The 24,367-nt window shown below is 41.2% G+C and overlaps 1 protein-coding gene across 3 annotated transcripts in view; it reads left to right on the forward strand.

Annotated features, from left to right (window-relative positions):
- The first annotated feature begins 4,972 nt into the window (after nt 1–4,972).
- Nucleotides 4,973–24,367, forward strand: part of SRGAP1 (SLIT-ROBO Rho GTPase activating protein 1) — a 274,642-nt gene continuing 255,247 nt past the window's right edge. For all 3 annotated transcript variants that reach the window (XM_044227489.1, XM_044227490.1, XM_044227491.1), the window contains exon 1: nt 4,973–5,883. In XM_044227489.1, the coding sequence (XP_044083424.1) occupies nt 5,817–5,883 (67 nt within the window). In that variant the 5' untranslated portion in view covers nt 4,973–5,816. The remainder of the gene's footprint in view (nt 5,884–24,367) is intronic.

The raw sequence follows: 24,367 nt of genomic DNA on the forward strand, positions 1-24,367 counted from the left end.
ACTGTGTTGCCAGAAAAGGGAAAATGGCTATTTATACGGTCCATTTCCACAAGCTGCTGTTAAATTATGGGCCAAGTTTCCTTTAAAACAATGATTAATATTTCTTGATTGACTACGTAGCAAACTGTACTGGATTTATCCAGCCTATGAATGAATGAGATTTCCCTAGATTTGGGTAGGATTTAATTGAGATTTCACTTGGATATTTGGAAGTGGGTTTTTAATGTCAACTTTTGTTTATGCCAGTTGCCCAAGTGTGGGGCTTTCAGTAATACACTGCATCATATAACTTTCCCATCTTTTATGTCAAAAATGGTTAAATATGAGCAATGTCCTATTGTGCAACTGAATAGATACTGAATAAATACTTGTTCATTAGAATGGAAGAGACTTTCCAGATCATTTTATAAAAGTTTCGAGATGGTGTCTAGAAAATGCAGACACACAATAAACTAATTAATTACAAAACACTCCCATCAAAACCAAAGAATTTCTCAATTAACACAGGAGGTTTAAATAAGGAGGTACATAGGCACACATAAACACATCAAAAGTTCCTCCAAAACTGGATTGGTTTTGCTATGAACTTGGAAGTAAGCTTTTTGTACCAAATAATAAAGATGATGATGACCTGAAAAACCAACATTTATTTATTACCTATGTGCCTGGTTTGGTGCTAACTGCTTTATATACACTTTGTATTTATTCCCTACTACAAACCTGTGTGGGTAATTATTATTCCCATTTTATGGATGAAAAGTGAAAACAAAAGTGTTATTATCTGGGAGGAGAAAATGGTCTACTTTCTTGGAGATGCACTAAATTGAATAAAAAATTAAAAATCTTGACTGTGTCATCAACATTACTTGAGTATATGTAGCTTGTATTTTGTAAGGATATTCTTTTAGTATCCCGTGCCCTTGGGCAAAGATTCTCATGCATAAGAATAACCTGGGGACCTCCCCCTTAACCCCAAATTTGGATCCTATGGGTCTTTACTCCTCAAAGTGTGGTCTTTATGACAGCGTTATTGGCGTGGTCTTATTAGAAATGCACGATCTCAAGCCTCACTCCTGAAGACATCAGGACCTCAGGTGATTTCTATGCATATTAAAGTTGAGAAATGTGGCTTTAAGGACAGAATGTTTGAATTCTAAGGAGACTTCCAAGGTGATTCTGGTGAAGGGAATCAATGGTAAGGTCAGACTTTATAAAACACTGCCCCAGGACATGATACCAAAAAACACAATTGCTGCCAGCAATTTGAGAAGCCAAGGGGTCACAGAGTCAAGACACAGAAGATGCATACGCACAACAGTTGCTGTTCTGAGGCTCTGGCTGGATCCAGGAATAAAACCGAGGCTACTGGCAGCCCTTCACCCAGTTTCCCATCCCAGGAGACGAAGGAGAGGGTATCCCTTACAGGAAGGGGAGTAGCAGGATGTCCTACTTCAGACACGAAGCTACTTTTAGACACTGAAACTGTATCTAAAAGACTTGTATGAACTTGGCATTGACTCCTTAATGTGTTTGTATTTAACTTAAAAAAAAATGATTTAAGTTATTTAGGATTGAGCCAAAGTGGTACTGCGGTAAGGTGCGTGGTTTATTTTGTGGCTGCAAGGACCCCTGTGTATACTCCTAACTATGCCCAGAACATATGGTCACATGGTAGATTAAGTAGTACTTCTGGAAATTTGGAGTGGCTCTGAAAGGCAAATACTAGAAAACAGGGTGGGTAAGTATGCAGTAGGAATCCTACTGTCAGGCACTCCAAATTTCTCCTCGTGGGCCTCCTGGAGTAGGAGTGTGGCAGGGGAGGGGTGAGCTTTAGGGGCCATCCCTGTTGTACCGCTAAGATAACAGCTACCACAAGGTGGAGCAAAGGCACAGAATTAGAATCACAGCTGCCTGTCTCCCAAACTCAGCTTACCCTGGCTTTCTGGATTTTAAGTCACAGGCATTCTCCATATTCAGCTTTGCGAAGCAATGTGGGCTCCTAAATATGGGAAAGATAAGGAGAACCTGAAAAAGAGAATACTATGAAAGAATCAATGGACCTATTAATCACAGCGCATGAATGGATCAGAAGAGATCCCTGGAGGGAAAACCATGAACCAGACATACACATTTCACTGTAGGTGAACCTGCCTCACAAGTTTAAAGAACCATAAGTTCACAGCAAACAGAGTAGAAAATTGGGGAAACCCACTTTGGAGGGAAGCTGATAGGGGCTGGAATGCTGACCCAGCCAGGTCTTTACACATTTACTGGGCCTTTCAGTTTCTCGTCTATAAAATGAAGACAGTGGTATCAGCCTTTGTAGGGTTCTTGTAAGAAGGAATGTAAATTGCTTTGTTTAGTGAATGGGACCCAATTTCCAAAAACAGTAAGATGGCAATTTACTAATATTAAAACATTAACATTCAAAAACATTTATCGATGGTTTATTGAACACGATGAAATCAAAGATGTTTAAGATACACTCTCTGGTTTTTATTTCTTTAATCTTTTTAAAAAGTTTTAATTAGTTAAGTAATGTCTGCACCTAACATGGGGCTTGAATTCACTTCCTGGATACCAATTACAGGCTCTTCTGCCTGAGCTAGCTAGGGGCCCCGCCCCCTGCCTCTGATTTTTAAATAGCTTTCTTTCAAAGAAGATTAAAACTGAGGTAATAAGCCAAAGATAACTTACATTCTCTGGGTATGTACAATAGTCTGGTGCTGCTATAAGCACTTTAAGGGATAATCTCTGTAAAAGCTTATCACATCCCCAGGAGCTAGGCATTAACCCACTGTACAGATGAAGGAACTGAGACCAGGAGAGGGGCTATAATTTGTATCAGCTCACTCGAGAAACTGCAGAGTTAGGATTCACTTCTAGATGTTCTATCTTTGGGGCTTGTGGCTACCCCAGTAGCCGACAGTTCATTTCTAGGGGCTGCACTTTCTGCTGCCAAGTTGTACTTCCCAACTGCAAATATAAAGTAAATCCCAGCAGCACCATGGAAGGATGATGTGGATCACGTTTATATTTGACTGCAGTTATCACCAAAGTACGCTGCTTATCTCTGGTCTCTCTCTCCCCATGCCCAACCCGTCCTTTCACACTGCCAACAGTTGTCTTTATGTGGGTGCCTGGGTGGCTCAGTGGGTTAAGCTGCTGCCTTTGGCTCAGGTCATGATCTCAGGGTCCTGGGATCAAGTCCCGCATCGGGCTCTCTGCTCAGCAGGGAGCCTGCTTCCTCCTCTCTCTCTGCCTGCCTCTCTGCCTACTTGTGATCTCTCTCTGTCAAATAAATAAATAAAATCTTTAAAAAAAAAAACATATATGTGATCATGACACTTTTCTACTTAAAAGGTTCCCTGTTGTCTGCAGAACTGCATCCAAGAGCTCAGTACAGGAGGCCTCTCCCAGTTGGCCCTGACCTTCCTTCCCAGCCTCTCTGCTTTAGATATTCTGGCTCTTCACCCAACACTCTTACATAAGACAGTTCCACATGAAATTAGGGCAGTCAGGAGTTCCATAGTTAACCTCTTGTTTGGCAAAATGGAAAAAAAAATTAATTTTTTAAAAGATCCTTTTTAAAGTAATCTCTACACCCCTCTTGGGGCTTGAACCTACAACCCGAAAATCAAGAGTTGCATGCTGCACTGACTGAGGCAGCCAGGAGCTCCTTAAAAAAAATATTTTTAATTAAAATTTAAAAGTTGTACAATTAAAAACAACCTTCACACACTGTCCGTTGAAACATAAATATATATTTAAACTTTCAATATGTTTTTCACCTCCCATGAGAGATCTGGTATTTTAGTAGAGGACATCTTGTAACTATATTTCCAATTGCCCCAAAGTGTGATGTTCCTTCTTCCTCCTGGAACTCAACCCCTTCTCCCTCTGCTTACTAGTCATCTTTCAAATCCAGTTTAAATACCACTTCTCCCCAAAACGCTGGCAGCCCATTTTTTCCCTTCAGGGCTCCCCAAAGCCTCGCGTATTACTCTCTTAAAGCATTATTGTACTTTATTTACTTATTTATACAATAAACCTTCAGATCCTTTAAGGTAGGGACCAGGGACCTGATCTCTGAGTCCCTACATCTTAGCTTGGTGTTTGGCCCGCAGCGAGAACGTGAAAGTTTATCACTGGATACATCAATGAATGGTCAAAGTCTAAAGTCCGTACTCTGTTCAGATCTTGCAAGGAAAACATTTGTATACTGGACACGCCTCTGAATAATCGCTTTGATAAACCAGGCCCACATTCTTGTTGGAAGCGATTGGAAAGGAGACAGGAAAGGTCCCAGGCGGTACTTGGCGTCCCTCACAAAGCTGGTGACCACGCCTTTTCCACCACTCTCGCTCCCGGGGCTACTTCTAGGATGGGGGTTATATTGTATTCAAGATGGGTATTTTTTCTCCATCTCGACTGAAAAGCTTCACCGTCCTTTGATTTTTTTTTATTTTTTTTTTAAGCGCCAAGTCGTGCACAATTCAGTGAACCTCCAGGTTCCCTACGGGGGTCCAAGATGACTCCCAGCCCTTCCTGCCATGGAGAGCTCCAACTCTGGTTTCGTCCGATGGATTCTGGAAAAGGCCCCTCCAGAGCCCCCTCCCTCGCCCCAGGACGGCCCGGGTCGGGAAGGGGGTTTCCAGCTGCCGGGGCTGCGGTCCGGCCGCCGAACCCAGCCGAGCCCTGCTACCGCCGGGGGAGGCGCGGGGGGGCGTCGCCCTGGGCCGCCCGGGCTCGGCGCGCGGGGCGGGGCCGCGGGTGGCGGCGAGAGGCATCCATCTTCCCGGGCCAGCCGGCGTCTCCTCACCGAGCGGGGCGGGGGCGAGAGCGAAGGGTACGGGCCGCGGCGCCGCCCCTCCCGCGAGCTCCGCTCCTCTTCGCCGAGTCCCGCGCGGCAGATGAGGCCGCCGCCCGCCGCTCGCTCTCTGGGCGCGGGGAGCCGCGGGCCGTGAGCGCGCCGGCAACTTTGCGGCCGCCGGGGGCGCGGCTCCTCCCGGTGCGCGTGCGAGTGTGCAGGGCAGCGGCGGCCTCCTGGGGGCAGCAGCGGAAAGCGGGACGAGGAGAAAGAGGCAGCTCCGGCGCCCCGTGGCCCAGGAGGCAGAGGCCCCTCGCGGCGCCGGCTGTCGAGACCTAAACTCCGCCGGGGCTGCACCCAGGACGCGTTCGAACGGCGCAGCGGCCGCCTTCCCGGCCAGCAGCGGGGACTCGCTCTAGGATTACGTTTCCTTTCGCCTGCCCGGGAGCTGGCAGCCGCCTTTGCCGACGGGGGAGCGGCGGCCGCGGCAGCAGCATCCCGGCCCGGGTAGGACCCCCCGAGCGCCGGAGCCGGCGGCGGGAGCAGGAAGGGAGGGTCGCGGCGCCCGCCCTCCACGGCCGGCCCTGCCACGAGCGCCGGGTGCGGGTTTCTAACAATGGTGCGGAGCGCCGGCGCGAACCCCGCGTCCGCCCCGCGGCCGTAGAGGAAGTGGCCGGCTCCGGGTGGGGTGGGCAGGGAGACGCCCCCCGCCGCTCGCACGAAGGAGTTTGCCTGCGCGCCGGGCCTCTCCGGCCCCGAGCCCGGCTCCCCGCCGGATCACCGACGGCAGTCGAACCGGAGAGTATGGTGCCAGCGCCCGGCTTAATCTAGTCCCCGGCTCGCTTCTTCTTTCCGCCTCCTCGTCTTCCTCCTCCTTTACCTCCTGTCGGAGCTGCCTCTGGGTTCCCGGTGTGTGGGAGTACAACTCTCTGCCTCTCCAAGGAGACCGGTTTGTGACAGCCTAACAGAACTTGCCCATTGAAAGCAAACCCAGAACAGCTGGATAATGTCCACTCCGAGCAGATTCAAAAAGGACAAAGAGATCATAGCCGAGTATGAAAGTCAAGTCAAAGGTAAGGATGGGAGCGGCTGCCTTGCTCCTTTTGTGTGCCTTCTTGTCATTGTGCTCGAGGAGTTGCCTTTCTAACTTGGTGTCTGCGTTGGAGGAAGGCGTTGAGGGACAGCCAGAGCCTCGGGTCGAGCCACCCCAGGGTTCGTACAAGCCAGTCCCCCTCCCAGTCCTAGTCCCAGTCTCGTCAAGCCCACAGGGAGCTGGAAACCGGGTGGCTTTCCCCGGCTGCCAGAGCGCACCTCCACCAGAGAGAGAACTGGCTTTAACTCAGCCACCTTCAGCCTGGCAGCCGGGCAACTTACAGGGCAGGCAGCCCAGTGGTTCCTGCCCAGGTCTCCTCTTCCTCCTCCTTATGATTCTTTTTAACTGCTATCTTTGTCAACACACACACACACACACACACACACACTTAATTATTTTAAGCAGCCGTCTTTCTGAAGTCTGGACTCCAAGTGGTCTAGAGCTTCATCGACTGCCGATGATTTTAGACATTTACACTATTCACCATTTATCAGGGTGAGTCCGCCCTTTATAAAACAGCTCCCTGAAAGCCTGGCAGTTAAACCAAGCAGGGACTGGTGGAATCTGACTCCTCCTTTATAATGGGCCAGAATTCAGTGCCATCTTTCACCCTCACATGGGAATATCGCTTTATCTTTTGCGGAAAGCTACTTCTATGTAAACTGGTTTGAATATTTAAGTAATAGTTTCAGTCCATTTACATTGTCAGGTCATGAAGGAACCTAATTAATGTTAATTAAACATTTTTCCCTAATGTGCCTTGTGGTTTAAAAAATATGTTTTCTCTCTAGTACAAGTATTTTGTGGTGCTGTCAAAGTGGTTGTGTTTTTGTGGGATTTTTTTGGTTTTGTTTTTCCTCTTCTGTGGTCTCTCCTGGGTGGTTTACCCTATTGAGACAATGGATGGAGTGTTGAGATTGCTGTTCTTTGGAATATTCAATGCAAAGTTCATAACAATTGCTGTGTGGACACCTGTGTTTTTTCAGATACAGTTTTATAAAAGGGCTGCTGAGGGAGGCATTCCTTACTTGCCTTGGGAAAGGCAGGAGCAGCCTCAGTGTTCTTTTGTGTGGTCAAGTTGCGAAAATGCCTGGAGTCCTGTGAGAGGACCTGGAGGGGGACCCTCCATCACCCGAGGGTGAATTTGGACCAACTCATCATGGCCACAGATGTAGTGTACAAGCCCGGGGACTCATGTTTCTTTAGGCTAACCCTGATAATGGATTTGAGCTCAGCGTTGTTCAAGAAATGATTTATAACTGCTTGTAATTAATATAATTTATACTTATAGGAACTGGTTATATTGATATGAAAGTTATATTAGCTGAGAAGTAATTATTTCCTTAGTGACAGGCAAACTTTTTAAGAAGCAGACTCTTTCTTAATGAGTGCAACACAGCCTGAAGCCTTTCATTCTAAGTGGGACTCCTAGTCACCATTCCTTGTGCAGGTTTTCCACATGGCTCTTTGTGGTAGATCTTTGAGGGATGGCAGTCTGGCTTTCTTGCTGACTGGAGTGATGACTGGCAGAATGCCCTTTTAAGTATTGGCTTCATTATTTCTGCTCCAAAGTCATTTGTCCATGATCAGGTCCTTATATGAAAAATAGTCTCATGATTAATTTCTTTCAGAGAGTGAATTCTATTGTTATATGACTACTGATATGCTTGAGATAAAAGGCCCTCTATGTTAAAAAGAAATCAGTAAAATGGGATGTATTGCAATGTTTAAAATGTGTCTATCAAATCCAATCCAAGAAAAAATTATGAACATGGTGAGGATTATTTTTGGAACAAATTCTGTCCCATAGAAAGTGATCTTCTCTGTTCTCTTCAACCTTCCTCATTCACACATACCCCAGTCTTCAGGCTGCTTTCTGACTCTTTCCTAACCTGACCTGCTCTTCTCATCAGGACCTGTATCCAGACTTTATCTATTTCCACCTATTCTGTTTCAAACCCAGGTCATTATATCCATATGAAATTACGGGAATAGGGTAACACAAGGGAGTTGGGTCATGCACACCTTCAGTGGCCCCAATTCACCTGTACTTCTGAGCAAAATCAAGAAACGAGTGGGAGAAAAATGACAGTGACCTAGTGCATGAGGCCAAGCCATTCCGCACAGTGGGAGTAGGTTCCTTTGTAAGGATGTGAAATGCAGGACTCTGGTTTTCTGTTTTATTTGCTGAGTCCCTCTGCGAGGGTGAGCCCTTTACCCTAGCAGAGTGCTAGTCCACTGTTTAAAGGTATGTGGTTTTGGAGCAACCACCTCTTTTAATTCCAGCCAACTATTTCATCTGTTGATAAACAAAAGAAATGTGGTCTATTCAATTGCTAAAGGAAAACTTGGCTGGGCTGGGCTGGACTCAGAAGAGAAGACATAGATCTGTTCCCAGTGAATAAAGCCACATGTGTTGGAGTCTCTAGGTGACTTTGGCGTATGGGTGATTTCAAGAGTCATTTTTGATTATGTGTACTTTTTTTTTTTTTTTAAGATTTTTTTATTTATCCATTCGACAGAGAGAAATCACAAGTAGATGGAGAGGCAGGCAGAGAGAGAGAGAGGGAAGCAGGCTCCCTGCCGAGCAGAGAGCCCGATGTGGGACTCGATCCCCGGACCCTGAGATCATGACCTGAGCCGAAGGCAGCGGCTTAACCCACTGAGCCACCCAGGCGCCCCATACTTTTTTTTTTTTTAACCTTCTGACTTAGAACTTTATACTCTGGAGTATTGTTCTTTCTTTTTCTCTCCCATTTCCCTGATACCAGTTGTACGAATCTCAGAATTTCTGAGATAATGGTTTTATCTAAAGAAATGACTCCAGGTGTGGGATTTTGGCACTGTGGCTGCCTGCACATGTTTTGGGAACAAACTTCATGGAGCTATTCTCAACTGCGAAAAGAGACATCATAGGTGACAATGTGTAATTTTTATGTGTGAAACTATAGGTACATCTAGTTAGATATATCACGTTGAGTAAGTCACATAGCTTCTCTCTGGCTTTTGGTTTTCTTATAAGATGAAGAGTTTGGATTCTCGGTTCTAATGATCTTTGAGTCTGATTGAAGATGTTATGTCCATTCATATTAATAACTTAGTAAAATTTTCAGATTTTTTGCATTTTCTTTCAGCTACTCTGTTATGGGGGAAATTATTTTTGGTTTCACTTTTTTTTTTAATAGTGAATTTACAAACACTTTATTATTTGAGTTCTCAGAAAATTAAAATGTAATGCAATAGGGAATAGAGAAAAATAATAAAACCATGTTCAGAAAACTATAGAGCACAATTATAAGAGGGGATAGAATTATGAATTCTACAAGTTGTCAAGGAATAGATGTGTTTAAATCAGAGACAAAAGGACCTCAAGCAGTAATTTAAAAGGAGTGTGCTAGCTAGGAGAAGAAAGACTATTGCATGCATTGTGTTAGTCAACCTCCCAAAGATTTAGAATCCAGAGAAATCAATCTCTCGTTTGTGGGTGCTCTTAAGAAGACAGCTTGTCTGGAAAAGTATATGAAACACAAATCAGTTGACTCTGTTGCTTGTTAGCATCTCTGGCAAAAAGCTTAGTAGGGGAATAGATGGTAACAACTGGCTAACAGAAGGTTTGGAGATTATCTGGATTTTAGTATTCTATGCAATTTTCGAATTCTGCAGCTATAGTATTGTGGCACACATATAAAAAATGCTGCTTCCCATATGGGAACTGAAAGAATCAGGAGACACATTTTGTGAAGTGGAACTCATGGACCTAGAGGTTGTGTTTGTTTTTAATAATGCATGTTGCTAGTTGCTAGGATTTGACAGCTATCATTTGCAATATTTTTTGAGGGATAATCTCATACTCCTCTATATGCCATATGTACAGGAAGTGCCAAGAAAATCTGTTGTTCTTCAGCCACTCTGCTGCCTGAACTACGAATAGTACATTTTGGTAGCAGACGGATCATGAGGAAATACCAATTCAGTTTGATAGGTCCCTATGTCATACAGTAGGTTTCAATAGGAAGGAGCACTGCTGTCACTAATATAGAACCTGTATCTCCATCTGATGTTCTTTCATCTGACCTGTAATAGAAAACAGCAACAACTTAAATTATGAATTAAAACTTTATAGCTGGGAGGGACTTCAGACATTTCCTGTCCAACCCATTCATTTACATGATGCAAGGAAGCATAATGATAGAGTTACACAATTAAGTGTAACCTACCTGGGGCTAGAACCCTGGTTTGTTTTCAGGAACAATGATTTACTTTTAGATTCCTCACAAAGTAGAGCAGGAGATAGAGCACTTCACTGTTTAGATTTCTTTTCTCTTCTTTTTTAAGATTTTATTTATTTGAGAGAGAGAGAGAGAGAGCGAGCGTGCACATGAGCAGTGGGGAGAAGCAGACTTTGCGCTGAGCAGGAGCCTGACATGGGGCTCGATCCAAGGACCCTGAGATCATGACCTGAGCTGAAGGCAAATGCTTAACTGACTGAGCCATCCCGGGGCCCCTTGCTGTTTAGACTTTACAGTCACTGAGGGCACTGTAGTTGGCCCTAGAAGAGAATAACAACTCCTCTGCTCTGTTAACAGGAGGAGTTATTTAAATTGAGTAAGTGTAACTAAGTGTCCCCACCAACCCCCCAAGATCATTACAAGAAACCACAATGTGCAGGCAGTGGCTTCACAGGCTTGCCTTAGGATCAAGAAAAAAAAAATATGGTGACTATGTACAAATATAACTTGCTTGAAATTTCAGTCAAGCTAATTGGAGCTACTTCAGTAGCCCTCTTATGTGGCCCAGAAACCCTGGTTGGTTTCATGAACTTCCAAATACATTACGGAACAGTTTGGGAGAAATATTGGGACTGAATGCATCCTTCTGAACTCTGGTGAAGGCTGGCAGTACAGGATGACCAACCTCAACTTCCACAGTCTGTGTTGCTTCCCTTACTCTTACGAAGCATTGACCAACTTAGGAGCCACTCATGTTCAGCTCTGGTTCTGGTTTGAGAGAGCTTGCTTTGTTGTGTGGCCAGAAGTTCTTACTTCAATCATGCGACTCCTTTCCCTTCAATTTAGACAATTAAGAATTAAGGTAAAGAAAAGGGGATAAGGTGTATGTGTCATCACTCTATTTTTGGTTTAATTTTTTTTGAAGGTAGAAAGTGGGATGAGGAGTACTTATGTGAAGACAGTTTTCATTATTTAAAAGTATTTTTATCTGTTGGTCCTGACTTACTGTCTAGTGTTTTGATTACATATATATGTATTCCTGCTGATATTTCAAGATGGGAGGAAATAGAACATATTGTTTAAGAGCAGATATTTTGGTGTTAACCACCCAGCCCCGCCAGTGATCACGTTTGTCATCTTTGAGACTCCGTTTCTTCATCTGTAAAATGGGGTTGATAATAGTATTCCTTTCTTGCCTTTGTAAGGTTTCAGTGAGGTGATTTGTGGAAAGCTTTATTACAGGCTTGGTACATAATAAGTAGTAAAAATCTGTCCTTGTTATCTGTGTAATTTTAGTTTTCTTCACATTTCAACTGCTTCTTGTTACATTTTGACTTAGATAAGCTTTTCGAAATTCAAACACATGATCACCAGTCTGCTACCTGACTAGGTCCCAAAATGAGTGAATATTTAATCATCCTGATAAAGTCCCATGTACTTTTGGAATGGAGTGCAGCAAGTTTCATGGTAGAAATACAAAGGGAAATGTGATAAGCAAACCAGGGAGATTCCCAGCTCCTTATAAGTAGATTTTATATTGTCATTATTTTTTATCCAAGTACAGGTAACAGAGCCTAAAAGTGTGCTATTTCCTGGGCCTGGGCTGTCATGTGTTTACTTACAACTTTTGCTTTGAATTTTCTTTACCTTTGTTCAGTGATGCTGTATGGAAAATGAAAACTGTAATCCAGTCCGTGGATTTTATTTACCTGTGGTAGAAAACATTCTAAAGACATCAAATCAAGTCACTGATTTAATTTTATGGTCTTGAGAAAAATATATGTATTTTTAAATCAATATGGATATGAAGAATTCATTTATAACTGTGCATTTCCTTCTGTGTCATGATTTTTCCCCCAGCTTTATTGAAGTATAATTGACATAAAACAAAAAGTACTTTTTTAAAAAAGATTATTTATTTATTTATTTTAGGGAGCACTGGTGTGCTCAAGATGGGGAGGGAAAGAAGGGAGGAGAGAGAGAGAGAGAGAATTCCAAGTAGGCTCCAAACCCATAGTGTGGAACCCACATAGGGCTTGACCCCATAACCTTGAGATCACGACCCCAGCTGAAACCAAGAGCTGGTTGCCCAACTGACTGAGCCACCTAGGTGTCCTGAAAGTACTTTGATAACAAAATGTATCATTTATGTATCTTTTATACCTTTTAGTACAGAGCTTTATTAAACATTTATTGAATGAGTAGAGCAATCATTTGGATTGTCATTCATTTATAGTATAAGTTAATGTGGTGCTCATTCAGAATTATGTAGGGTATCCAGTAAAATATTAAATATTATTATTAAATATTAAATATTTTATTATTATTAAATAAATTATTATTATTATTATTAAAATATTAAAATACTGTGGTTTTGGACCACAACATTAAATTGAATTGAAATAGTGTGTAACTTCTTTAGAATGTCATAAAGTTAAAACCAGTCTAAATGTCCCGCAGTGGGGAATGGTTAACTGAATGCCATTGGGGGTGGTTAGCTAACTTGTACACGTGGAATGTAATGCAGTCATTACCAGTAGTTTTTGAAGAATGTTTTGGCATGGAGAAATATTTTATAATAAGGATGATGAAATAATAATTAAAAACAATCACAACAGCACCTAACAGTTAATGAGTGTCTGTGCTGTGCCGGTCACTGCTATGACTGCGTCACATAGCAGACCAAGCTTTACATGTACACTGCAGGCTGTCATGCATGGTGGGATGAATTTCTGGTTAGTTTTCCTTCTTGGTATATGCTGTACTTACTGTGTTTTTGGACCACAGGATACCTTGGTCAGTTTCCTGGTTTGATGCAGGAATCTCACAAGAATGTAAGAATAGAGATTCCTCCTTTTTTCTTTCCTTGCCTTTCCCCCTGTTTTCCCCTTTATTTCTCCCCCTTTCTTTGCTTTTTCTCTCATACAACATTCTGGTTTTTGGGTTTTTTGTTTGTTTTGTTGAAAGATTTATTTATTTGCCAGAGAGAGAGAGTACACACAAGCAGGCAGAGAGGCAGGCAGAGGTAGCGAGAGAAGCAGGCTCCCTGCTGAGCAAGGAGCCCGATGTGGGACTCGATCCCAGAACTCAGGGATCATGACCTTAGCCGAAGGCAGCAGCTTAACCAACTGAGCCACCCACGTGTCCCTCATACAACATTCTGAAGGTGTGCAGTCCAGGCCACCAGAATTACTTGCCTGGTTAGGTTATTTGAGTCTTCTCCATCTTGTTGCTCTTCCATCGCCTAGAGAACTGCCTGATTGAAAATGGGTTTTAAGTATATTCATGTGCTGGCTTGTGGGAAGGAAAATGAGGTGTGAAGTGCACCTGCGTCAGTGTTTTAAAATCCAGGCCAGACCTATACCAGACAATTTTCATTCATTTAAGTGGTGGGAGTTTAGTCACAGGGCCACATCTGCTGCAAGGGAGTCTGGCAAACATACTCTACCTAGACAGTCTGGTTTCCTGCTACAACTCTATGACCATAGCAGAAGGAGAGGAGTATTTTGGTGGACAGCTGGCAGTTAGCATAAAGACGGGTTTCTTTGGAGAGTCCATCTATTGGGGTGAAATTGTATTTTGTTTTCATTTGTATATCTTTGATTGCTAATAAGATAGAGCATCTTTTCACAGGTTTACTGGCCATGTGTTTTTGCCACTAAAATATGTTCTCATCTCTTCACCCATTCATCCTTTAGTTTATCTTACTGATTGGTGAGTTTTCTTTTTAGTGTGTTCTCGCTGTTACTCTTGTCAGTTACATCTTTTGCAAATATCTTTTCCCTGTTTGTAGCTTGTACTTTCACAATTATAAAAGCTATCTCTTGATAAACAGAGGTTGCTTAATTTTTTCAGATGTATCAATTATTAACTTATGTTTGGCATTTCTTTCCCTACTCTGAGGTCAGAAAAATATCTGTCTGTATCCTTTTGTAAATGTTTTAAAAATTTGCTCTTGACATATAAGGTCCCAATTCATCTGAAGTACATTTTTCACACTGCGAGCTACGGATGGATCTTTAGTTCTTTTCATGTGGATGACCAATTGTTGTTGTTGTTGTTTTAGCTCCATTTGCTAAATAGTTCCTTATTTTATTTTATTTTTTTAAAGTAAGCTCTAGGCCCAAAGTGGGGCTTGAACTCATGGCTCTGAGATCAAGTGTTGTTTGCTCTCCTGACTGAACCAGCCAGGTGCCTCTCAGTCCCTTCTTTTATTTATTTTATTTTATTTTTTTTTTAAATTTTATTTATTTATTTGACAGAGAGAAATCACAAGTAGATGGAGAGGCAGGCAGAGAGAGAGAGAGAGGGAAGCAGGCTCCCTGCTGAGCAGAGAGCCCGATGCGGGACTCGATCCCAGGACCCTGAGATCATGACCTGAGCCGAAGGCAGCGGCTTAACCCACTGAGCCACCCAGGCGCCCCCAGTCCCTTCTTTTAAAAAGTGACCGACCAGCTCTTTCTGTCTTGATCACAGTTTCATAGGTGCATGAGTTTATCTCTGGATGCTATTGGGTTTCATTGGTTAGTTTGTAGGTTCTTGGACCAGTATTACATTATTTTAATTACTATAGCTTTATAATGAGTCTTTAAATGTAGGAAACCAAATCCTCTTTCTTTATTTTTCCAGAATTACCTTACTGATCTTGGTCTTTTCTTTTCCAAAAACATTTTAAGGATTTATTTATTTATTTTAGAGAGTGAGAGAGAGTGAGTACATGTACAAAAGAAGGGGCAGAGGGAGAGGGAGAGGAACCTCTAGCAGACTCCCTGCTGAGCATGGCGCCTGACGCAGGGCTCAATCCCAGGACCTGGAGATCATGACCTGAGCTGAAGGCAGGAGTAAGACACTGAACATACTAGACTGAGCCACCCAGGTGTCCCTCCAAATACATTTTAGAATCAGTTTTTCCTTCCCTGGGAAACCCTTTGACATTTTGATTGAAACTATGTGACATTATAAATCAGCTAGAAGAGAGTTAATGTCTATATAATATTAATTCTTCCTACCCATGAATATGAATATTTCTCCATTTACTTGGCTCTTTTTAAAATATCTTACTGAAGGGGTGCCTGGGTGGCTCGATTGGTTAAGTGTCCGACTTCAGCTCAGGTTGTGTTCCCATGATCCTGGGATCGAGCCCCATGTCAGGGTCCCTGCTCAGTGCAGGGCCTGATTCTCCTTCTCTCTCTTTTTCTGCCCCTCCTCCCTTCTTGTGCTCACACTCTGTCTCTCAAATAAAATCTTTAAAATAAATAAAATATCTTACCGTAGGGGCACCTTGGTGGCTCAGTTGGTTAAGTGTCCAACTCAGGTCATGGTCTCAGGGTTGTGAGATGGAGCCTGACATTGGGCTCCATGCTCTCCATGGAGTCTGCTTCAAATTCTCTCTTCCTTTTACTCTGCCCCTCCCCCACTTGCATGCTTTTTCTAAAATACATAAAATCTTTGAAATAAAATATCTTACTGTAACATTTTACATTTTCTGTGTTTTTATTATATTTATTTCATGATATATTATAATTCTTGTTAATGTTCATGAGATCTCTTCTAAAATTCTGTCCTAATTGTTTTCAGTTATACAGAAATGCAGTTTACTTTAGCATATTAGTCTTGTATCCAGCCACTTTGTTGGTCTATTATTATGTCTAGTTATTCTTTTTTTTTTTTGTAAAAAAATTACTTGCAAATCAAGACAATTTTATTTCTCCCTTGCCAGACTTTAAGGTTTTAATTTATTTTTCTTGTATTTTTGCCCTAGGCAGAATATTGAATACAAAGTTCATAAAAGTGGTGACTTTGGCATTCTTCCTTTTTCTGGATGTAAAGGAATGGTTTTAAGCTCCTCCTCTTTTAGAGGATGATGATTGTTTTCAGTTTATTACATACACTCTTCATCAAGTTAAGTAAAATCTCTTGTATTTCTTGTCTACTTAAGGTTTTAATGATTAATAGGTGATTAAATGTTATCTCTTTTTGTATCTATTAATAATATTTTCTTTAATGTGTTAATGTGTTGAGTAATGTTTAAGGGTTTCCTAATATTAAACCATCTCTGCATTCCAGAAGTAAACCTGTATTGGTGTGCCTGGGTGGCTCATTCAGTTGAGCATCCTGAATTTCAGCTCAGGCCTTGATCTCAGAGTTGAGTTCAAACCCTATATTGGGCTCCACCCTGGGCTTGGAGCCTAATTTAAGAAGAAAACAAAACAAAGCCCACCTGTCCTCATCTTTTTATTTTATGTATATAAAAATAGTTGGCGGGCACATGAGTGGTTCAGTCAGTTAAGCATCCAGCTCTTCCTCTCAGCTTAGGTCTTAATCTCCGGGTTGTGAGTTCAAGTCCCATGTGGAGCCCACTTAAAAAAAATAAATAAAACATAAAAATTTTAGAAAAGATAAAAACAGTTGGATATAGTTTGCCAATAATTAGGGGGTTTTGCCTCTCATTTCTTGAATGAAATAAGCCTATGGGTTTCCTTTCTGGTAATGTGTTAGAGAGTATTTCTTCTTTTCCAACTTTGTGGAAGTTTGACATTTTGGAATATTCCTTTTCTTGAAAGTTTGATAGAACTATTTGGGTCTAGATACTTACTTTGTGTGAAGAACTTTTTAGCTCATCAGCAGTTAGTCATTTCCTTTATTAGTTACAGGATTACTTATTCTTTCTATTTCTTCTGGCATCAGAACTTTTAAAATTCATCAGCAGTTAGTCATTTTCTTTACTAGTTATAGAATTATTTATTCTATTTCTTCTGGTCAGAAGAACTTTTTAACTCATCAGCAGTTAGTCATTTTCTTTATTAGTTATAGGATTATTCTTTCTATTTCTTCTGGTATCAGTTTGGATAAGTTATGTTTTTCCAGAAATTTGTCCATTTTATGTTTCCAATATATTGATATGTTAATGATAGTATTCTCTTATTTTTTTAAAAGTGGCTTATCTGTATTAAAATAAAAATATTATTGAAATTTTTTTTGCTTTATCTTTTTCTAGCTGAATCTTTTTTTTTTTTTAAAAGATTTTATTTTTATTTATTTATCAGAGAAAGAGAGAGAGAGAGTGCACAGGCAGGCAGAGTGGCAGGCAAAGACAGAGGGAGAAGCAGGCTTCCTGCTGAGCAAGGAGCCTGATGTGGGACTCAGTCCCAGGATGCTGGGATCATGACCTGAGCTGAAGGCAGCTACTTAACCGACTGAGCCACCCAGGTGTCCCTCTTGCTGAATCTTAAAAGAGATTGTTTTTGCTAGTTTTTCTTTTTATTTTATTGATTATCACTTTTATCTTTACTACCACCTTTCTGATTTTCTTTGGGTTTTTTTCTTACGTTGGGTGCATAGTACATTTATTTTTATCCTTTTTTGGTACTATTAACATTTAAGAAAATATATTTCTTTTCTAATATAAATGCTATTTCTAATATAAGTATTATTCCTAACAAATATTTCTTTTCTTTGTTCCTAATATATATTTATGATAATTCTCCTTGAAGTATCACCTGTGCTATATCTTACAAGATTTGACAGCAGAGTTCATTAGAATTAAGTTCTAAGCATTTTTAATTTCTCAAAATGTTTTCTTCTTTGACCCATGAGGCATATAGGAATATGCTTCTGCTTCTAAATTAAAACAAAAAAGTAGAGATAATTAATTTATCTTTTAAAAAAATATATTGTGATCTGAGAGTAATAGTGTTTGAAATTAGTTGGGGATTTTTTCCTCTTTACTGTTCTCTGGAGGATTTCATGTAATATTGGAATTATCTGACTCTTAAAATGTTTAGTAGGACTCATCAGTAAAGTTATCTAGGTCTAGCGCTTTCATCAAGAAAAAACATTTGTCATTGCTTCCACATTTAAACATTTTCTGATTTACTAGCCTAACATCATTTATAATATTCTCATATCTTTTTAATCTTTGTATCATCTGCAGTTATGCCTCTTCTCTGTTAATAACAACTGTCTGCCTTTCCCCCTTTTTTCCTTGATTAACTTTGCTAGAAGTATGATTATTTTATTAGTTTTAATTTTTCGGTTGTTTTATTTTTTTTATTTTTATTTTTTTTTTACAGACAGAGATCACAAGCAGGCAGAGAGGCAGACAGAGAGAGAGGGGGGGAAGCAGACTCACCACAGAGCAGAGAGCCCGACGCAGGGCTCGATCCCACGGCCCTGAAACCATGACCTGAGCTGAAGGCAGAGGCCCAACCCACTGAGCCACCCAGGCGCCCCTTTTTAGTTTTTAAAAAAACAAGTTTTTTGCTTCTTTGATTTACTACATTGTGTATTCTCTATTTCACTAGTTTATTCTCTTTTACTTGTTCTGTGAGCATTATTTTGCCAGTTCTTTTAAGTTCTTATTTTCCAAGTTTTTATTTTTCTTCCTTTCTAATGGAAGTTTGTAAGCAAATAAAATTTCCTCTAAGCACTGCTGTACCTGCATTCTACAAAGTCTTATATGTAGTGTTTTTGTTATCTTTCAATTTTGTGCATTTTTAAATTTCCATTATAATTTTTGCCCATAACTCATAATCTTTTAAAAAATGTGTTTAAATTTTCCCAGATATTAAAAATGTATTTACATTTTTCCAGGTATTCCAGCCTGGGTGGCTCAGTGGGTTAAAGCCTCTGCCTTCGGCTCTGGTCATGATCCCAGGGTTCTGGGATCTAGCCCCACATTGGGCTGGCTGTCTGCTCAGCAGGGAGCCTGCTTCCTCTCTTTCTCTGCCTGCCTCTTTGCCTACTTGTGATCTCTATCTGTCAAATAAATAAATAAAATCTTTTAAAAAATAAAAAATAAAGTTTTCCAGATATACAGTTATTTCAGTTATTTCATTACTAATTACTAACATGATTGCATTGATTTTCTTTGGTGTAAATCTTGTATACTACTGAAGATTATAAGCCGCATCCTCTCCTGGCCCTTTCTGTCTCCTTCCCCTGCTTTATAGCTCTCCATAGCACTTATTATTGATCTATTTTACACTGACTTTATCTTGTCTAGGGGGCTTTTAAAATTCCTTTCTTATACAAAAGCTGGTGATCGGATTAAATCATATTTTAAAAACACTCTATCCTGCATTTTAGTTTCAACCAAAAGCGTCATTCTGGGGTATCTATCTGACTTTAATATACTTTAGGAAATATAAGTCTAATATTCATTTTCTGAGGCTATCAATATATTATAATTTTTATTAATGAGATTTAATTGACATATATTAGTTCCAGGTGTATAACATAATGGTGTAAATATTACAAAATAACCACCATTCTGAGTGTAACTAACATCCATTACCACACATAGAATTTTTTTTTCTTGTGATAAGAACTTTCTTTTTTAAAGTCAACTCTGTCCCTGACATGGGGCTCAAACTCACAACCCCGAGATTCAAAGTTGCATTCTCTTCCAACTGAGCTGGCCAGGTGCCCTGTGATGAGAACTTTTAATATCTCTTGAGACCCTTTCAGACAATTATTTAAAAATTTTCCAGTATCAATTTCTATTTTAGCACAACGCTGTAGAATATATAGTTCAAGTTACTGTGAAAAGAACTAGTCTTGTGTTTTTTCCTATAGAGTGTTATAGGATCTGGTCCTTACCACCCAGAATAATGTTTATAATCCTGGATCAATACACTGAGGATATACATACAAAAGAGCAAATAATATTACACTAAGTGTTTTACATTCTTCACATACAGGTTTGCATCTACACCTGGAAAACTCCAGCATATATGGCTTCTAGGGATGGAAATGTGTAGTGAGGACTCCAGTAACAGGCAGAGCATGAAGACATCCACATTTTATCAAGAATCAGAGCTGGTGTTGGGAAACTTCTGGGGTCTTACTGTTACTGCTAGTCATCCAGATTCTGCTCTTTCATTCCCGCAGTTTGCAGGTGACAGTGTCTCTTTTCTTGAGGAACGACTTCTACCATTTTATCCATTGGAGTTCTCCTCCAAAGCTGGCTGCAGAGACCTTTAATAATTCAGCACCCCCTGGAAGAAGTAGAACCCTCCAGCCTTCTTGTATCATAGCAAATAGACGAGCCGGCATCACAGGAGCGTTTAGAAAGATTCCAGCAATAACTCTTGAAATGCTGGGTGTTCCGTTATTCACTCCTTTCTCAGTCAGTCTGTGGAAGACCTCTGGACTTCTGCCTTTGCCTCTATTATTTTGAAGGCATGGCTTACAAAAACAGCTCCCTTCCTCAGACCTCCAGCACTTAAGATAGAACAATAGGTGTCTGCTTATCTTACTTAAGTCAGACAATTTTCACTTCTGAGGAAGTCCAGATTTTAGTCTGGCTGTGAAATTATCAAGTTTGAAAAGTGGAATCACGCCTCTGAACATTTGCCAAGGAGAGCAAGTAGGAAGATGTCAGCCTGCTGGTCTCATTTGACAGAGGTCTTGGCCTGGTGGCCTTTTTTGATGTCTGGTCAGTGTAGTTCGCAGAAATTCTCCTGTGGGAATCAGTGTATTTTCCTTGTGCCTTGTACTGACCATCTACAGATCGAGCACAGTCTAGTCAAACTATAATCTCCAAGCATCAGGAGACAGTCTGGAATTCAAAGCCAGAGGTGTGACTGTTGTAGGACTGAGTGCTGCCTGCTGCCGGTCCTTGGAGGAAGGAAGGTGAGGAGAGGATGGTGCGAGGAAGGTGAAGGGCGGAAGGTCAGAAAGAGCCACCTGTTTCAGAAGGTGAGGTTGAGCTATGCTCCAGAAAGTGGAGGAATGTTCTCTGGAGGACTTTGAGCTTGAGTGATGTGCTCTTATTTCTTTTTTGTGCCCAGTCACTTCTTTTTCTCTTCATCATTGCAGATGACTGAGGCATGCTTTACTGATACCATGGCACAGAAAGCTGGCAAGTTTTGAACCCTTAGAAAAGGGAACTTGTTAGATTTTGTGACCCTCAGAAGAGAGTTTTCTGGTTACACTGCTACAAAAAGAGAAAGAGCTGATGAGTACCTTTCCAAATGGCCATTCTGTTTTTAAGTTGAACTTCTATTGCATTGTGTTCACAGTGTTTACGGGGATTCTCACATGTGTCACCGAAAGTTTATGTTTGAAAGATCGCCAGACTGTTTTTCCTAGAGTTTAGGGTTTTAACTATACCCATTTTCCTGCATTCTCCAAATACCTAACATACAAATAGAGATCTCTCATTTGAAACTGGGACAGCTCTTTCCTGCAGTTAACATTGTAGTCTCTTTTCTTTTTTTTTTTTTTTTAAAGTATTTCTTTGAGAGAGAGAGCAGGGGTTGCGGGGCAGGGAGGGGCAGAGGGAGAGAAAGAATCCCAAGCAGACTCCCCTGGAGCAGGGAGCCTGACATGGGGCTCAATCTCAGGACCCTGAGATCATGACCTGTGCCGAAAAAGAGTTGGATGCTAAACCCACTGAGCCAGGCACGTGCCCCCGTAGTCTCTTTTTTGTCAGGCACTGCAGTTGCCCAGTGGTCTTGGAATTAAATTGTGAACTAATGTACAGAAAGCTCTCTGCACTGTGAAATATGACCAAAGTAACTTTGATTGCCTTTGTGGTCAGTGGAGGTTTCTGACATTTCTCATACTGTCACGTCCCATGTTCAGATCCCACATAATACTCTGAACTGCGCATGCTCGCATAGATCCATATGTTTATATGTTTTGTAGAGCATAGGACTTTAGAGTTTGTGGCCTTGGGAATCAGACTGCTGGGGTCTGAATCCTGGCCCCGCCGCTCTCCAGGTATGTAATTGTAGGCCAGTTACTTACGCCCATGCTGCCTGCTTCCTTGCCTGTAACATGGAGATAATAATGGTGATTGGGGGGGTGAGGCAGTGAAGAGCTGGTGAGGAGTTCAGCCAAGACAGAACAAAGGAGGTAGACGTCTGTCGGATGCACTGCAAGGGAGCCGCTGGCAGGACAGCAGAGGAGACACTGTCTGCTACCGGGCCATGGTGAGGGGCCGCAGTGCTAGGGTACATTGAAAGCATATGGGAACGTACGGAATTTTTCCTTTTTTGGTAATCTTAGGAGTTCTGCCTGGTTATAAGTACCTTATTGGTCCCTTAGGGCCTATGACTATTCCAAGGTGAGGGAGGGCCACACAGCGTACCTGTTTGTATATTTAGCTCCGTGATCTCTGGGGGACCTTTGGCTTTGCCCAGGTTTGCGGTGCTCAAGCCTGTTGCCTAAAAGTGGTCTCTACACTTAACCTCAAAGCACTGTTAAGACACGTAGAGTGTTGAACGAACAAACTGGCACACAGTATGTGCTCAAATAATGTTAGTGGATCCCCACTTTATGAACTCTGGCTCGGGAAGCAATAGTAATAAACTTTGGGTTACGGAAGACTTTAGTAGCAAAAAGGAGACTAAGGAGACAAGAGGACTAAACGTAATATGGTGCCTTGTATGGGATCTGAAACAGGAAAAAGACATTAGGTAAAAACTCAGATCATCTGAATAAAGTACGAGCTTTAGTTAATTTTAAAAATACTAAGAGTAAGAAAAAACAATTGGTATTTTTTAAAATGCTACTTATATAACTTCTATGATTATAAAGAAGTTGTTGGCTAAAGTAAAGAACTGGTAAGGCAAAAAATGGAAATTCTCAAATGCTTTGGATACATCCAATAGCACTATTTGTATTTACATTAATACAATAATTTGTATTTACATTAATAATATTTATATATTAATCTCTCTATGTACCCATTTAACAAATGTGGTCATTTGCAGAATAGTCAGTATCGCTCAGCGCTGTATCATCTACAGCAGGGATGCTCAGAGTTGGTCCCTAGACCAGCGGGTGGGCAGCAGACTGTTACCAATCCACAGGGAGACAAGGTGCGTCATGGTACTGCTTTCTTTATCCCAAAGCTCTTGCTACAAATCAGTGTCTGTCAAACTAAGCTGTGCCTAGGGTGTGATGATTTAGGTTCTGGCACAAGCTCTTTATTTCACTATGGATCTGGAATGAGTAGTTCACCTTCATTAGCATGGTGTTGGTCTGCACCATTCCATGGAAGTGTATTGAGATCTGCCTGATCCCTTTAATAGCTGTTACCATTACTTGTTCTTTGTTGATTTAGAGAACAAGGTTGTCCTTTAATGTAGGAGTGGTGGCCACTTACCAATGGCCATTGGTACTTTAAACTTCATTATTTTTCAGGGATTGAGCTTTCTTTAGAGAGGCACTAGGGTATAGAGGTTAATATCTTGGATAAATCCAATTCAAATGTGGTTCCTGTGAAACCTCAATTTTCCAGTTTGTTAATGGGTGTGATGATTACATCTATTTTATTTTTTTTTTAATTTTTTTTCTTTTTTTAAGGTTTTATGTATTTATTTGACAGAGAGAAATCACAAGTAGATGGAGAGGCAGGCAGAGAGAGAGAGGGAAGCAGGCCCCCTGCTGAGCAGATAGCCCGATGCGGGACTCGATCCCAGGACCCTGAGATCATGACCTGAGCCGAAGGCAGCGGCTTAACCCACTGAGCCACCCAGGCGCCCTGATTACATCTATTTTATAAGATCGTTGTGAGGAATAAATGAGTTTATACCTGTAAAGGATTTGGCACTGTTTTGGGCAAGTGATAAGGGTTCAATAAAAATGAGCTGTTGAATTAATAATTATTATCATCTACTACTACCTGAAGCTATTGATTTATCTAGTGGCAGTTTTTTTCTTACATGATTTAAAACTCACGCATCTCAAGAGAAATGAATATATCTTAACAGACTTAAATCTTACAAAGAAAACACTAGCAATGTGAATTTTAATGGTTCTTTAGAAAAGCAATCTCCAGAAGCTATACTGGGCCCAGTCTTGAAAGAACTGTATTGGTAAACTTAGGACATCTAGCTACAAAGAAATACTGTTAGAATTCTTCACCTCATCATTGTTAGAGAACCCTGTGGGTTAATGAGTTCTGTTTTCTCTGTGTGTGTGATTGTGGCTATCGAAGATTTCTCTACCATTAACCTGCACTAGTTAGTTGCTCATTAAGTGTTGCCAAGAATTAATCATCTGCCACGCAGATGAAGAGAATCAGAGTTATTCCAGCTGTTGTCAAAGGCCTGAACCTCTCCTTTGCTAACAGCTAGGATATATCTGTAGAGTATGTTTATGGGTGTTTGTTTCTTTCTTTCCTTTGAGCTTGGCAGCACCCTTCCTAATGAACACCTGAGACAGACAACCACTTACAGGTCTTTCATAACTGATTTCTCCTCTGCGGTAACCTACAGGTAT

Source organism: Neovison vison, chromosome 12 (genome assembly GCF_020171115.1).
Source record: "Neovison vison isolate M4711 chromosome 12, ASM_NN_V1, whole genome shotgun sequence".
In the NCBI taxonomy this organism is placed as follows: Eukaryota; Metazoa; Chordata; class Mammalia; order Carnivora; family Mustelidae; genus Neogale; species Neogale vison.